Source organism: Bison bison, unplaced genomic scaffold, assembly GCF_000754665.1.
Source record: "Bison bison bison isolate TAMUID 2011002044 unplaced genomic scaffold, Bison_UMD1.0 scf7180017864259, whole genome shotgun sequence".
NCBI lineage: Eukaryota > Metazoa > Chordata > Mammalia > Artiodactyla > Bovidae > Bison > Bison bison.
This window is the reverse complement of record NW_011494831.1, coordinates 4,941,372-4,958,412: the sequence shown is the minus strand read 5'-3', so window position 1 is coordinate 4,958,412 and position 17,041 is coordinate 4,941,372. Positions and strand designations below refer to the sequence as shown.

The following is a 17,041-nucleotide window of genomic DNA, read 5'->3' as shown; positions in this document are numbered from 1 at the left end:
TAGCATTTGTTGGAGAGCTGGTTTGGTGGTGCTGAATTCTCTCAGCTTTTGCTTGTTTGTAAAGCTTTTGATTTCTCCTTCATATTTGAATGAGATCCTTGCTGGGTACAGTAATCTGGGCTGTAGGTTATTTTCTTTCATCACTTTAAGTATGTCCTAACATTCCCTCCTGGCCTAGAGTTTCTATTGAAAGATCAGCTGTTATCCTTATGGGAATCCCCTTGTGTGTTATTTGTTGTTTTTCCCTTGCTGCTTTTAATATTTGTTCTTTGTGTTTGATCTTTGTTAATTTGATTAATATGTGTCTTGGAGTGTTTCACCTTGGGTTTATCCTGTCTCACCTTGGGACTCTGGGTTTCTTGGACTTGGGTGATTATTTCCTTCCCCATTTTAGGGAACTTTTCAACTATTATCTCCTCAAGTATTTTCTAATGGTCTTTCTTTTTGTCTTCTTCTTCTGGGACTCCTGTGATTCGAATGTTGGGGTGTTTAACATTGCCCCAGGGGTCTCTGAGATTGTCCTCATTTCTTTTAATTCGTTTTTCTTTTTTCCTCTCTGCTTCGTTTATTTCTGCCATTCTATTTTCTACCTTAATTATCCTGTCTTCTGCCTCTGTTATTCTACTGTTGGTTCCCTCCAGAGTGTTTTTTATCTCATTTATTGCATTATTCATTATATATTGACTCTTTTTTATTTCTTCTAGGTCCTTGTTAAACCTTTCTTGCATCTTTTCAATCCTTGTCTCCAGGCTATTTATCTGTAACTCCATTTTGTTTTCAAGATTTTAGATCATTTTAACTATCATTATTTGGAATTCTTTATCAGGTAGATTCCCTATCTCTTTCTCTTTTGTTTGGTTTGGTGGGCATTTATCCTGTTCCTTTACCTGCTGGGTATTTCTCTGCCTCTTCATCTTGTTTATATTGCTGTGTTTAGGGTGGCCTTTCTGTATTCTGGCAGTTTGTAGAGTTCTTTTTATTGTGGAGTTTCCTCGCTGTGGGTGGGGTTGGACGGGTGGCTTGTCAAGGTTTCCTGGTTAGGGAAGCTTGTGTCAGTGTTCTGGTGGGTGGAGCTGGATTTCTTCCCTCTGGAGTGCAATGAAGTGTCCAGTAATGAGTTATGAGACGTCAGTGGGTTTGGTGTGACTTTGGGCAGCCTGTATATTGAAGCTCAGGGCTACATTCCTGTGTTGCTGGAGAATTTGCGTGGTATATCTTGCTGTGGAACTTGGCCCTTGGGTGGTGCTTGGTTTCAATATAGGTATGGAGGCGTTTGATGAGCTCCTGTCAATTAATGTTCCCTGGAGTCAGGAATTCTCTGGTGTTCTCAGGATTTGGACTTAAGCCTCCTGCCTCTGGTTTTTAGTCTTATTCTTACAGTAGCCTCAAGACTTCTCCATCTATATAGCACCAATGATAAAACATCTAGGTTAAAGATGAAAAGTTTCTCCACAGTGAGGGACACCCAGAGAGGTTCACAGAGTTACATGGAGAAGAGAAGAGGGAGGAGGGAGATAGAGGTGACCGGGAGGAGAAGAGGGGGAATCAAAGAGGAGAGAGCAAGTTAGCCAGTAATCACTTCCTTATGTGCTCTCCAGAGTCTGGACTGCTCAGAGATGTTCATGGAGTTATACAGAGAAGAGGGAGGAAGGAGACAGGGGTGGCCAGGGGAAGGAAGGGGGGAATCCAAAAGAGAAAGACAGATCCAGCCAGTAATCAGTTCGATAAGTGTTCTCCACCTTCCGAAACACACAAAGAGATTCAGAGTTGAGTAGAGAAGAGAAGGGGGAGGGAGGAGATAGAGGCAACCTGGTGGAGAAAAAGGAAAGTCCAAAGGAGGAGAGAGCAGTCAAGCCAGTAATCTTGCTCCCAAGTAAAAATGGGTACTGAAGATTGGGTTCTTAAAGGTACAAAATTGATAACAAATACCAAAAAGCAAAGATTAAAAATCTAGAGTAGAGGTTGGAGTCTCAAAAATACAATATTAAAGAAAAAAACAAAGTCACAAAAATTATAAAATATATATATATATATATATATGTAGTTTGCTTTAAAAAATAGAGTCTTTTTTTTTGCAAAGTAAAAGTAGGTTATAAAAATGAAAATTAAAGGAGTAATAGAGGACTTAAAATTTTTTAAAAAGTTAAAAAAAAAGAATGATGGTAAAAATATATCTAGGACTTTCTCTGGTGTTGTTGTGGACAGTGTGGGGTCAGTTCATTTTCAAATAGTTCCTTGATCCGGCTTATACTTCTCAAGATCTATAGGCCCCTTCCTGTGTAGTTGGTGCTAACTACAGGGTTTTAATCTATTGTACCTGTCACTTCCAAGGAGGTTCCCTCTGTTTTAGCTTCTTCTGTTTGCTGGTCTCCTCAGTGTCTAATTTCCTCCCTGACACAAGGGGGCAGTGGTGGACACTTTTTTAGGCTCACTTGTGCTTGGGGAGTGAGGAACACTGAAAACAAATAACACTGGCCTGTGCTTGCAGTGTCCCGGCCACACTGGGTTTGCCCGCGCTCACGGTGTGTGTGCTTTCCCTGTCTACACTGCTTAGGCTCTAGGTTGCTCTGCCAGGAACTGTCTGAGGCCAGCCCTGGGTTGTATGCACTCCCAGGTCTAAGCCACTCAGGTTCAGGTACTCAGGTACTCCACAAAGGCGCAGAATCAGTTGGGCCTGCGTTTTGTGCCCTTCCCAGGTCCGAGCAGCTCAGATGACCAGGTGTTTAGCATGCGCAGTCCCTGTGACTTATCACCTTCCCCGTCCCTGCCGCTCCATTTTCTGGGTGTACAACCAGCACATCTTCTCAGGTGTGCCGTGTGTCTCTTCTGGGGAGCTGATCTCTGGCTGCAACCCTCCCAGTGGATGTTTACCATCCAGAATCCCAAGAAGTCTTGGTTAGCAACAAAGCCTGCTTGCAGTTTGGTAGACGATGCCTCTCTGGGGCCACGATTGCCCTCTTCAAGCTCTGGCTGCCCTCGCCTACCTGTCTCCGGTTGGGGGGTGAGCCGGTCCACAGCCAGCTAGCTCTGCTCAGTCCTTTGTTCTGTGAGCAGGCCTGGTGGTGTCTTAGGTTAGGGCTTTTCATGGGATAGCAAACTCTGGTTTGCTATCTCAAGTTAGTTCCCTCAGATTGCCCTCAGGGCATTCATGCCCGGTCCTTACTCTAAGCAATGCAGCCCCGGCTTGCTAGTGGCGGATGAAGGCATCTGCGCTGCTTCTCTGCTGGGAGTTACCACTGGGCACGTAATCTGTGGATTTTAATTATTTATTTATTTTTCCTCCCAGTTATGTTGCCCTCTGTGGTCCCAAGGCTCGCCACAGACTCGCCAGTGAGAGTGTTTCCTGGTGTTTGGAAACTTCTCTCTTTTTTAAGACTGCCTTTCCCAGATGGATCTCCATCCCTGCCTCTTTTGTCTTTCTTTTTATCTTTTATATTTTTTCCTACCTCCTTTTGAGGACAATGGGCTGCTTTTCTGGGTACCTGATGTCCTCTGCCAGCATTCAGAAGTTGTTTTGTGGAATTGACTCATCGTTCAAATGTTCTTTTGATGAATTTGTGGGGGAGAAAGTGGTCTCCCCGTCCTATTCCTCCGCCATCTTAGGACCGCCTCTCTTCCTTATTTTTAAAAGATTGTTTTGCCAGATATCAGATTCTTGATTGATAGTTTTTTAGTTTGAGCACATTAAATGTATCATCATACTATTTTCTAGCCTCCATGATTTCTGATGAGAAACCAGCAGTTGATTTTATTGAGGATCTCTTGTATGGGATAAGTTGCTTCTCTTTGGCTGCTTTCAAACTTCTCTCTTTGTCCTGGCTTTTAACAGTTTGGTTATAATGTGCCTAAGTGTGGATCTCTGAAATTATCCTGCTTGTAATTCAGTTTGATTTTTGGATGTGCAGACTCATATATTTCAACAAATTTGGGAAGTTGTTAGCCATTATTAGTATTATTAGAACTATGCATGGAGGTTCATGACATGTACAACAGGCAGGGATCAAGACCATCCCCAAGCAACAGAAATGCAAAAAAGGCAAAATGGTTGTCTGAGGAGGCCTTACAAATAGCTGTGAAAAGAAGAGAAGCGAAAGGCAAAGGAGAAAAGGAAATACCTTCCCATTTGAATGCAGAGTTCCAAAGAAAAGCAAGGAGAGATAAGAAAGCCTTCCTCAGCGATCAATGCAAAGAAATAGAGGAAAACAATAGAATGGGAAAGACAAGAGATATCTTCAAGAAAATCAGAGATACAAAGGGAACATTTCATGCAAAGATGGGCACAATAAAGGCCAGAAATGGTATGGACCTAACAGAAGCAGAAGATATTAAGAAGAGGTGGCAAGAATACACAGAAGAACTGTACAAAAAAGATATTCACGACCCACATAATCACAATGGTGTGATTACCAACCTACAGCCAGACATCCTGGAATGGGAAGTCAAGTGGGCCTTAGAAAGCATCACTACAAACAAAGCTAGTGGAGGTGATGAAATTCCAGTTGAGCTATTTCAAATCCTAAAAGGTGAGGCTGTGAAAGTGCTACACTCAATATGCCAGCAAATTTGGAAAACTCAGCAGTGGTCACAGGACTGGAAAAGGTCAGTTTTCATTCCAATCCCAAAAAAAGGCAATGCCAAAGAATGCTCAAACTGCCACACAATTGCACTCATCTTTCACGATAGTAAAGTAATGCTCAAAATTCTCCAAGCCAGGCTTCAGCAATACGTGAACCATGAACTTCCAGATGTTCAAGCTGGTTTTAGAAAAGGCAGAGGAACCAGAGATCAAATAGCCAACATCCGCTGGATCATGGAAAAAGGAGGAGAGTTCCAGAAAAACATGTATTTCTGCTTTATTGACTATACCAAAGCCTTTGTGTGGATCACAATAAACTGTGGAAAATTCTTCAAGAGATGGGAATACCAGACCACCTGACCTGCCTGTTGAGAAACCTATATGCAGGTCAGGAAGCAACACTTAGAACTGGACATGGAACAATAGACTGGTACTAAATGGGAAAAGGACTTTATCAAAGCTGTATATTGTCACCCTGCTTATTTAACTTATATGCAGAGTACATCATGCAAAATCCTGGACTGGATGAAGCATAAGATGGAATCAAGATTGCCAGGAGAAATACCAATAACCTCAGATATGCAGATGACACCATCCTTATGGCAGAAAGTGAAGAAGAAGTAAAGAGCCTCTTGATGAAAGTGAAAGAGGAGAGTGAAAAAGTTGGCTTAAAACTCAACATTCAGAAATCTAAGATCATGGCATCTGGTCCCATCACTTCATGGCAAATAGATGGGGAAACAATGGAAACTATAACAGACTTTATTTTGGGGGGCTTCAAAAACTGCAGGTGGTGACTGCAGCCGTGAAATTAAAAGACGCTTACTCCTTTGAAGAAAAGTTATGACCAACCTAGGCAGCATATTGAAAAGCAAAGATGTTACTTTGCCAACAAAGGTCCATCTAGTCGAAGCTATGGTTTTTTCAGTGGTCGTGTATGGATGTGAGAGTTGGACTATAAAGAAAGCTGAGCACTGAAGAATTGATGCTTTTGTACTGTGGTATTGGAGAAGACTCTTGAGAGTCCCTTGGACTGCAAGGAGATCCAACCAGTCCATCCTAAAGGAAATCAGTTCTGAATATTCATTTGAAGGACTGATGTTGAAGCTGAAACTCCAGTACTTTGGCCACCTGATGCAAAGAACTGACTCATTAGAAAAGACCCTGATGCTGGGAAAGATTGAAGGTGGGAGGAGAAGGGGACAACAGAGGATGAGATGGCTGGATGCATCACTGACTCAGTGGACATGAGTTTGAGTAAATTCCGCGAGTTGGCGATGGACAGGGAGGCCTGGCATGTTGCACTTCATGGGGTCGCAAAGAGTTTGACATGACTGAGTGACCTAACTGAATTGAAAATTTACTAATTCTTCTGCATGCTTCTATATGCTAGTCAACACCTTTGTAAGCTTTTAATTTCTGCTATTGTACTTTTCCATTTGTTTCCTTTTTATAATTTCTTTTACTGATATTCCCTACTCTTTCATATGTTTTCCTAATTTCCTTAGTTTTTTTTCTTTTTTTTAATCAATGGTTTCTTTCAAAGAGCATATTTAGGGGAGTTAAAGTCTTTGTTTTTAGTGTGTTGGGCTTCCTTAGGGATAATTTCTGTCAATCTCTTTTTTTTCCTATGAGTGGGCCATACTTTTCCATTTCTTTGTAAGTTTTGTTGAGAGTGGGACATTTTGAGTATTGTGATGTAATAATTCTGGAAATTAGAGACCCCCCCATCCTAGGAACTGCCATTGTTGCTTGGTAAAGGATATAGTTATGTTTGTTTTAGTCTTTTCCAAGCCTTTTTTGCAAAGACTCTACTCATTGTTGTGTGTTCTGGAAGTGGAATCTCTGTTCCATTATCTCTGTGGTCAGCTAGTGACTGACAGAGATTTCCTTAAATGCCTGGATCCAATAAGAAAAAAAAAAGAGAATGAAAAATATAGACTGTTTTGCCTCTTTAAATCCTCTCTACTATCATCATCACCAAGAAATCTGCTTCAGCCCATGGGAGTTGAAACAATGGCCAGTCCCTGTGCCAGCCCCTCAGTGAACTGCCAGGGAAAATTAAGCTTACAACCCTAATTTTTTGAGGACAAGGTTCTTCTTGTCCACCTTGGCAGCAACAGCAACACACTGCACCATGATTGCGGGCAGCCACCCCCATAGCTACCTGCTGTGGAGCTTGAGGATAAGAATGGTAATCTCTATATAAAATGCCAAAATTCACTGAAAGTTACCAGCCTCTTTTCTGTCAGGCATTCCTTTGGACACTGCAAATGTTTGTCCAGACTCAGTTCCCAAAATAATTGCTTCAGACAGTTCTTACCAGATTAGTAGTTGTTCTGGTAGAGGAACCACACTGTTCTCAGCTTCACAAACACGTAACCCTCTTGGAAATATCTTTTATACGTGTGTTTTTAGACACTGTTTTCCATGCATTACACTGTGGTGACCATATTCATCCACTGAAATAACACCGAAGAATTCTTTTTTTTTTTCCAAACACAATCTTATATGGAAGCCCAGTATTATATAACAGTAATTATAACCGTAAAACAGATAACACTGTGATTCAGATTTAAGTCTGGGTACTGGGAAGAGGAGTACACTCCTTTCTTGGCACCATGTTCCTCCTACCTCAATCAGATTAAACACTATTCTAAAGCAGTGTTTCTCAAACTTCCTTTTATCTTCTTCCCTTTCACTGATCACTTCCAAATCAAAAAAACACTGTCTGATAAAGACTAGTGAGAAGCAGTATAAACAAGTTACATTATAGTCATTGCTAATACCATATGTGAATTACCTGTTACTTCTATAAGAGAAAATCATGAGCTTAAACCCGTATTTCTATATAATAAAATTATGTTCTATAAAGATAACAGTAATTTTCATTTTGCAATTACCATCTTTAATATGATGCAAGTTATTTGACTAGCATAAGATGAAGAACAGCTGCTGCTGCTAAGTTGCTTCAGTCGTGTCCGACTCTGTGTGACCCCATAGACAGCAGCCCACCAGGCTCCCCTGTCCCTGGGATTCTCCAGGCAAGAACACGGGAGTGGGTTGCCATTTCCTTCTCCAGTGCATGAAAGTGAAAAGTGAAAGTGAAGTCACTCAGTTGTGTCCAACTCTTAGTGACTCCATGGACTGCAGCCCACCAGGCTCCTCCGTCCATGTGATTTTCCAGGCAAGAGTCCTGGAGTGGGTTGCCATTGCCTTCTCCAAAGAACAGCACACCACCAGTGAAATGTCACTGAATGGAGAAATCAAATTCATATCTACTTTAGCCATTGGTGTCTGAATATTTCATATTGGAATCATAGTGCATCATCTTGAAAATAATGAGCCAAAGTTACTATTGATGCCGTTATGTATCCTTGATGCTCCAGTGGCATTACACACAACACCCATAGCAAATCAGACATGAAACTAGTAGTAACTTACAATTAAAAGGCAAGAATCTCAGTAGCCTGAAAATCAAAGCCTGTTCAAGACTCAGTTGATAATGTACCATTAACAAAGCGTCCTTTCCCCAAATTGCAGAAATTCCAAAGCTCAGTTGGGTGTTTTATAATATTCCCAAGCATTGTGCAACAACTAAACTTCTTTGTAAACTTAATTAGGTCTCTCACTAAACATAAATAATTCTCAAATTTAAGGATACCAATTAGTAATTCCAGGTAACTGCCTGTATCTGTAAGGTGACTTATTAGTAGTCTTTAGTTATATGTTAAATAACTTGCTGTCACTTGAAGGAACCAAAGGGAGAGATTGCATTTTAGGGCCATCTTAAGGGCTTGAAGAGCCCTTCTTTGGCCTGCTCTGAGAATCACAGCCCTACAGGATGACTAACGAAATTGTCTTACTTAGTTATACTATTGCTTTGAGTCACAAAGCCAGGGGATATAACTGGCCCAGAAGGAGCTTGGGCAGCCCATTGCTCAGCCTCTATTCCCAGTTAGAATTTACTTCAATATCAGCTTCCTTGCTGCTTGTCTCATGCAGACTAAGGTCAGCCAACTAAAGAAGTGGTTGTATCACTTACCTCTCAGCCCTTGAAAAATTAGCTGGATGATTTCAAAGATTGCATCCAGATCCAAATTCAGTGATTGTCCTAATCTTAGGGCTGCATTGGTACCACAGAGGTCCAGTGAATAGATGTTGGCTTCATTCAAGAGTGTCAGGCAGTTGGCTCTTAGGAAGATCTGAGAAGAATGTTAATCATTAATCCAAGTGAAGATTCTCTTGGGTGATATTAGATATTATTGGTTTCAAGTAAAAATGAAAATAAATATTATGCTGTCTTCCAGTTTTATTTTTACTGCCAGTTTTCATTAAAACTGAATCATTTCTAGGTAGAAGTGTGGCCGCTTAGTGACTGTGTCTTAGGCATCATCCCCATTTTACTCTCTAGGATGGAGTTCAGCCATTCTGTGCTAAATGTGAAAGAAAATGCTGGCTTTATCCAAAAAGAGCAACATCCTGGAAGTGAAACTAATCCCCACATCTGTAGGAGACAGGAATGGAATACCTGTGCACAGAGTCCCTCTGCTCCTGTATAGACAATGGTGGTTTTCTTATCTTGCCTAAGACACTGGACTTCAGAGAATAAATTGTAAATACCCTAATGAAAATTTGTGTTGGTGCTCTTTATTCTAACCCAACTGTGGGCATCACTAGATCTCTCCTGGGGTTGCATTTATTTTTTGCTGTGCAAATTGATGTTTGCTTTATATCCATTATATAGCAGATAAGAATATAAAACGCTCCCTTTCAGAGATAGCAATTATCACTTTAATATAGAGTGATACACCCCTTAGGGGTCATTTATAGCAAAGATCTGGCATACCACTGTGTTAAATGGCCAAATCTCATAGTACTACTTACTTAGTTCAAGCAAGTCAACTTTGTTACTTTTTCCTTCGGAAGACTTGACTGTGTTTCTGGGTCGGAAGGTGCCTCAACTCAAAGACTACAGTCTCCCCTTTTCAAGCCTAAAGATCTTAATACTCCAAAAAAGTGGGGGAAATGTGTTCAAACCCTTACTAAAAATTGTGGTTAAAACAACTGCCACAGTTATATACCTTCAAAGTCATATTGCACCAACATTATGGACACAAACTTGACTGAACCAATCCAGCAGGGGGAAATTGGCTATAAATCAGTCATGTCAAATGAAGACTCAATTCTCTAAATGCATTTCAATCTCAAGGCATATTTAATTGCCAGACTCTATGGGAAATCACCAGAACCCTGCATATTCAAAAATAAAGTTTCTTACTATGGATTAATCAGAAGACTTTTTGTTGTCTTAAGGAGAAATATTAAAAGAAGAATCATCTAATTAAATGTTTCCTTGTCTTTTAGAGCTTGCTTCACTGCAAAGCTGCAAGTGCTGAAAACACTAATACATCTGAAACACTGCTAAATATTATATATTCATTGCTAACTGATTATCTTGCTTTTATTGTTTCTCCATCATATTAAATGGTTTCTTCCCTTTTGAGGTGCCCACGGTCTGCAGATGACGAGCGAAAGCACCCTGTCCTCTGTCTTTTCTGCGGAGCCATACTATGTTCTCAGAACATTTGCTGCCAAGAAATGGTGAATGGGGAAGAGGTGGGAGCTTGCATTTTTCATGCACTTCACTGTGGTGCTGGAGTCTGCATTTTCCTAAAGTAAGTAGGATGCCTTATAATTAACTTAGGGAATTTGAGTCAAGTCTAGAGGCCATTATGGCAGGACAGTATGTTGATAGGATATGATCTGTCAGAAGTTTGAGCATAGACTTGTTATTCACATGCAGTTGAAATAGTTTTAAAAATTAGTAGTTAAAAAATAGGAATCTATTCACATTTTTATTATTTGTGGAAAACCTTAAATATGAAACTTTATATTGATTATTCTGCTATAGTGTAAAACTCAGGTAGAATGAAAGAGTTCAGAGTCTTAAAACTGACATTTTCAAAGGACATGTAATTGTTACTTTATATTGTTCTTTGAACGTTTTAATTTTCTTCACTTTCCTCTGTCAGTCAACCATTGTTTCCCCTGGTATGTTAGCAAATGACTGAGAACAGACGAGTAATCTCTCGTATCTATGAAAGAAGAGTGCAAGTTCCTGAGAGAGAGAGAATTCAAAGTCGATGGCGTGTGCTTTTTCTCTCCATTCTCTCCATGTAATATAGTTTCTGTTTACATAAACCCAAACATCTCGCACACTGGGGAATATGCAATCACTGCTTCTCAGCATCTGTTGGAACAAGGGGAATAAGGGCATGGAATCCAAGTTCAAACATCTATTTTCTTTTAGGGAATCTACAGCAAGTCACCTACTACCTATTCCAACCGTTTATTTTAATCATTTCTCTGTAGAGAACTTACCCCTACACAAACATTATTTTTTATTTTTCCATTTCTCTGCTCTAAAAGTCCCAGGTATCTTCAAGATTGCAGTGGTTCTTTATAATGTGTACTCTTAGAGGCTGGCTCTAACCAGAAAAGGCATGACACTTCCATAGATGACCTTCTTTCTGGCCCAGGGTTATCAGACTAGGAGATGTGGTTCTGTTCTTTGGTTAAGTTCCCTCCCCCACCTCCAGGTCATAGGTCAGGAAAGAGGGCAGAAACAACCCTAGCCACTATTTTCCAGGGTACCTATGGTTCAAACAGGACAGCCTCCTTCCTCTCTTCAGTATATTTAGCCAGTACTACTGGCTGACCCCATTTCCCTAAATCCATGGATCCTTTCCCATAGCGTCAACAAAAATAGCAATGTTCATTTTCTTTTATTTAGACAAAACACAGTTTAGTCTACTTGTCTATGTTTATATTATCTTTATACTGAATTCCTAACAAGACACCCATGGCCATTTCTAGATTAGCTTGATGCAGTGCCTGTCATTTGCATACATGCACTTCCTAATATTCCTGTCGTTTGTTTCGTCCTTCAGAATCAGAGAGTGTAGAGTGGTCCTGGTTGAAGGTAAAGCCAGAGGCTGTGCCTATCCAGCCCCTTATTTAGATGAATATGGAGAAACAGATCCTGGCCTGAAGTAAGTTTTTTTAAATTTTACTCAAATTATTGTACGTGGATGGTAGCAGGTCTTTAAACACAAAAGCTAGTGTTACGTATTGAGAGATATTTTAAATAGCTATAAGTTGAAAATGTTAAATATGATGCTATCCTAAATGTAACAAATAATTTTCAACAACTTTGTGCTTCTCCAAAATTTGAGGGTAGGGTCTTCCCTGGTGGTCCAGTGGCTAAGACTCCCCACTTCCACTACAGGGGACACAGGTTTGATCCCTGCTCGGGGAACTAAGATCCTGTGTGCCACATGGAGGCCTCAAAAAAAACACAGAAAACAAATTAGGGGTAATAACTTCTCCAAAATATTTAGACCCAAGTCATCCTAAAATTTGAAACCTCTACTATTTTTAATCAGCCTTTCTTTAGATTTACTTAAAAGGTTTAAGTTGATAAATAAAAGAAAAAAAATCTGTGGTGTCCAGTGAGGGAGCTTGGTTTAAAATGGATATTCATAGTTTCCATTGCCATACTTGAAACTTTTTATTAGTCAGCTATGTCAGCCCCTTTGCTCCCAAGCATTAGCAAAAATACTTAGAATCCTGAAATTTTCTATATCCTTCACTGATGTTAACAACTGGAGTACCACCCATGGGTATGAGAAAAAAAAAAGTACATCTAGATAAAGGTTAGATCCCCTTACCGTAAACTATCTCTCTTTGTTTAACTGAAAGTTTGTTCTTTTGAAGTGTATTACTCAATATGAATTGGCTTATTAAATGAGGTTTGGAATTTCTTTGTTCATACAGCAAATTGTTTTTATTGTAACAGCTTTTAACCTGTATAGAGAAGGTCTTTGGATTCAGGAAGAAAAACGCTGGGTGGTGAAAGTAGTTTATGATTGCAGATAGGTCTGAGTTGTTCCAGGAAGGTGTGAAGAAGCAGAATTTTTAAATTAGTTACGTGATATGAAAGAACTCAACCAGATGAGACATGTGAGTGCCTCAAGGCTGAGAATCTCACAGTTTTCCATCATTGGCAATAACCAAACTTCGGTCATTTTGGACTAGTTGTTATACAGTGTTACAAACTGTGTGACTTTAGAATTGGTGTGGAGTACTTTTATTTAAATACTTGCTAATCACCAGCAAGTTTGTTGTGTCAGAAAGACATAACAACCAAATATTTCTGAGGAACAGCATATAATTTGAGGGCTTAGTGTGACACCTCACACCTAATGTCAACCATTATAAGTTCAGAAATCAAAACTGAATAAACTGGATGAGGCCAAAAAGCCATTAAAGACCTACTTAGGCTAGCAACTCAAAATTGAATAGAACTGCGTCGTTATAAACCTTTCTGGTGACTTAAATGAGGTCCCATAATGCCCATGGTATGTGAAAGTGAAAGTGTTAGTCACTCAGTAGTGTACAATTCTTTGTGACTCAGTGAACTGTAGCCCGCCAGGCTCCTCTGTCCCTGGAATTTTCTAGGCAAGAATACTGGAGCAGGTAGCCATGCCTTTCTCCAGGGGATATCCCCAACCCAGGGACTGAACCCAGGTCTCCTGCATTGCAGGCAGATTCTTTACCATCTAAACCACCAGGGAAACCCAAATGTATTTGGTCTTTCCTAGCACAATGCATTGGAGAAGGCAGTGGCACCCCACTCCAGTACTCTTTATTGGAAAATCCCATGGATAGAGGAGCCTGGTGGGCTGCAGTCCATGGGGTTGCTAAGAGTTGGACACAACTGAGCAACTTCCCTTTCACTTTTCACTGTCATGCCTTGGAGAAGGAAATGGCAACCCACTCCAGTGTTCTTGCCTGGAGAATCCCAGGGACAGGGGAGCATGGTGGGCTGCGGTCTATGGGGTCACACAGAGTCAGACACGATTGAAGCGACTTAGCAGCAGCAGCAGCAGCAGCACAATGCATACGTGCTCAGTCATATCCAACTCTTTGTGACCCCATGGACTGTAGCCCTCCAGGCTCCTCTGTCCATGGGATTCTCCAGGCAAGACTATTGGACTGGGTTTCCATTTTCTATTCCAGGGGATCTTCCTGACCCAGGGATCAAACCTGAATCTCCTGCATTACAGGCAGATTCTTTACCACTAGTCACCTGGTATACTTGACCTGTTTTTCTGAATCAAGGAGTAGGTGTCTGCTTCATTAGCCAAGTGACTGATCCAGGTCATAGTGATCAGTGTTGAATGGAAAATATACTTTTTAAAACCTTGTCCTGGTGATTCCACCAGTTCCAAGAGTATCTCACACGTTCAGTATAATTTAAACAATAAAGATATTACAATTACTTGATTCAAACTTACATGTTTTGTTATTTTCTCCTAAAGGAGGGGCAACCCCCTTCATTTATCTCGTGAGCGGTATCGGAAACTCCATTTGGTGTGGCAACAGCACTGCATCATAGAAGAGATTGCCAGGAGCCAGGAAACTAATCAGATGTTATTTGGATTCAACTGGCAGTTACTGTGAGCTCCACCTCCACCTGGGAACAATCACGAATAAAGACAGGAATGAAGACTGATTCAAAATTATGGAGACCTTGCTGAAAGCTGGAAGGGTTAGAGGGTCTTTTGCTCCATGTCCAGATTCACATACGTCAATAAAATATTCCTTAATGGAGTATTTCTTTCAATTAGCAAACATGTTTAAAAGGGAAAAAAAAAAACAACATAGATTAATCTGGTTTATGTTCCAGAACACTAAAGAATTGCTTCTTCACCCCAAGTGTCTGATTCTGCTAATAGTTCCAGAAAACTCATTTCCCTTCATCATCTGTCCCATTTCACTCCATCCATCTGAAAAGTGAAGTCACATCAAGCAGTTGGCGAGCATTCTTATATATTAACTCTTCTACAATTTGGTTTTTCCCCCAAAATTTGGTTTAGCTAATGGATCACAGACAAGATTTTAATGATCTGTGATAGTCTCCCTTGCAGCTAAAGAGGAATTCAGAAACCATGTGGTATACTTCAGTTGAGAAAGTTTTCTAAAAAGTAAACCTTTTATTAATATGTCTCTCTTAAGGAAATGCCCCTCATGTTACACTTACTGTTTCAGCCAAAAATTAAATTTCTCTATGGAGTTTCCATTTCTACGGCAAATTTCTGCTGGTATGGAAATGCTTTCTTTCCTTGAGGTCAAGTTTCTGTAGACCTCAAGAAGAGTTAGGATAGTGTATTCATTATTTATCCCTGATGTGACAAAGCCTGCAATCCTCACCTCTGATGGTGAGGATTAGCTTTGTTGGGTTTTGAAATTATACTTTCATTTTACAAAGGCAAGTTTCTAAAATGAGTTCACTTATCTCTTGATTGTGGCACCACTGTATTTAATTCAGAAACCTATTGCAGTTCTGTTTAAACTATCTATAGAGGGTAAAAAAATTCCCCCAATGAGTGGAGCATTGGATATAAATTAGAACAATCAGATTTAAGCCTGTTCTGTAACCTTCTAATGTCTTTGTAAGACAGATCCTTCATTTGTTATCTGTGTGCAAACTTTTCATAAACTCTGGGTAGATGATGCGTACAACCAACCAAAAAAGCCATGTGATCAGTGGTCTGTGTCCTGTTATATATAACATGCTATGGTTGAGCCATCTTGTTTATAAATAACAGAGCTCTCCTGAATCTGTGCATAGACTTCTTGGCTTTAACTTTTTATATCAAGAACTTGGAATATAAAACAGAAGGCAGAAGAGAAATTGAGATCTTATATTTTAGCTTCTGTTGTCTCTGGGATAAAGTTAGAAGTTTGAAAGATGCATTCAAAGACTATCTTATTTTGCCTTTGGTGACCATGGTCATATGTATTTAAATGTTTTCCTACCTTCTTTTTGCTCAGCAAAAGCAAGCAAGTAAAAATGTATTTGCAAATTGATGATACACATTTGGGGTTAGGTTTTTTGGTATCTTTATGTAGCATAAGAAAGTCTGGATTTTTCAATAAGGGATTGGCATGAACAAGTATCAGAATCACAATCATGATTTTCTACTTGAATAATTATCATTCAGAAAATATCAGGAAATATTAATAGATATAACTCTAGTGAACAATTTATTAACTAGTGGTGGGTGAGGATTAGAAATTTCAGTATTCAGTTTGTCAAATTTACCAGTATGATTAAATGATTACATTTCCCTTTATTTCTTATATAATTTGTTGGATGGATTGTCTGGAAAGGTTTGAGCCATTTGCTTGGGAAACAGAAGATGCTCACTTCTGCCCTAATCAGTTGGCCCCAGTTTAGCAAAGATAAATTGCTTTTTCATTTCTAGCCTTTTCCTATCCACTTCATAAATCCTAGAGTTAGGCTCTCAAGCTGCCAGAGGGACTATCCTACAGTGGCCAGTCAGATCTTTACTGCCAAAGAACCCATTTCCTGTTGAGTTCCATTTCCTGAGGTTGACTCAGATTTTTGCACTGTAGATGAACTTATGTTCTCAGTGCTGCCCCCAGCCCAAGGGATTTCTAATTATGTTCAAATATCCTCGTTGTCTGCCTTCATCATTGTAAACAATTTAAAAGCTTATGAACTTTAAAAATGAGCAAAAAGTCACTTTATTTTCTATAGTGTATTATGTGGAGGAACTGGTTCAACAGATTGGCTCCAAGACTGCGTTTTTCTAATGTTTGGTGAGGGGCTGGCAGGAATTTTAATGATGCAGTGAAGAAGAACATATATCTGTATAATTAATTTATTATGTTGGTGTATGGGCTGTGAGGTCACCCTTTAGTGGTCATTTGTCATTTCGTAACAACTATGAATTTTGGTTCACTGTGATGATCATCTATATTTAGTGACTGCAACTTGTTTATACCACTGATTCAAATTCCATCCATGATGAAGTTATACAAATAATGCATATATTGATATCTTTTATTGCAAAATGTAAATTTAAAACTTGTATAATGTTCTGTGCTTTTTGAAATAAAATATCTTATATGTGTATATTTAAAAAGAAAGAAAGGGACTTCTCATGTTTGGGGATTTGGGTTTGAAGTATAAAAAACTATACCTAGAATGGAGCTCTAGCTAAAAGTTATATTTGTCAGCCCCGACAAACTCTTTAAAACACATAGGCATTTTGTGTAATTGTCTCCAAACTTTTTGACCATATACTCTTTATCAGTAAATAATTTTACCTTCTTTGTTTAGGGGCTTTCTCAACACATACTGACAGACATCATCTTCTTTGGAGAGACTGAAAAGTTTGCAGATTCCACTAGCTTCTTTGGCCCCAGGCAGTGAGGCACAGTAACATCAGTGAGTCCAGGAATATCCTCGTCCCTTTTTTCACGATGACCAGATTGAGAACACTCAGATTGGCTTCCACAATGCAACTTCATACAGATTTGTGCTTTCTTTCTCTAGTCCTCCTTGGCCTATAATAGGAATGTCCCTAA

At 39.7% G+C, this 17,041-nt stretch overlaps 1 protein-coding gene across 1 annotated transcript in view; it reads left to right on the top strand.

Moving 5' to 3' along the window:
- UBR1 (ubiquitin protein ligase E3 component n-recognin 1) overlaps positions 1-16,600 on the top strand; it is a 156,221-nt gene extending 139,621 nt beyond the window's left edge. The window contains exons 45-47 of the mRNA XM_010848042.1: positions 10,084-10,254; positions 11,530-11,631; positions 13,963-16,600. Of these exons, the coding sequence (XP_010846344.1) occupies positions 10,084-10,254; positions 11,530-11,631; positions 13,963-14,104 (415 nt within the window). The 3' untranslated portion in view covers positions 14,105-16,600. The remainder of the gene's footprint in view (positions 1-10,083; positions 10,255-11,529; positions 11,632-13,962) is intronic.
- Positions 16,601-17,041: the final 441 nt, after the last annotated feature.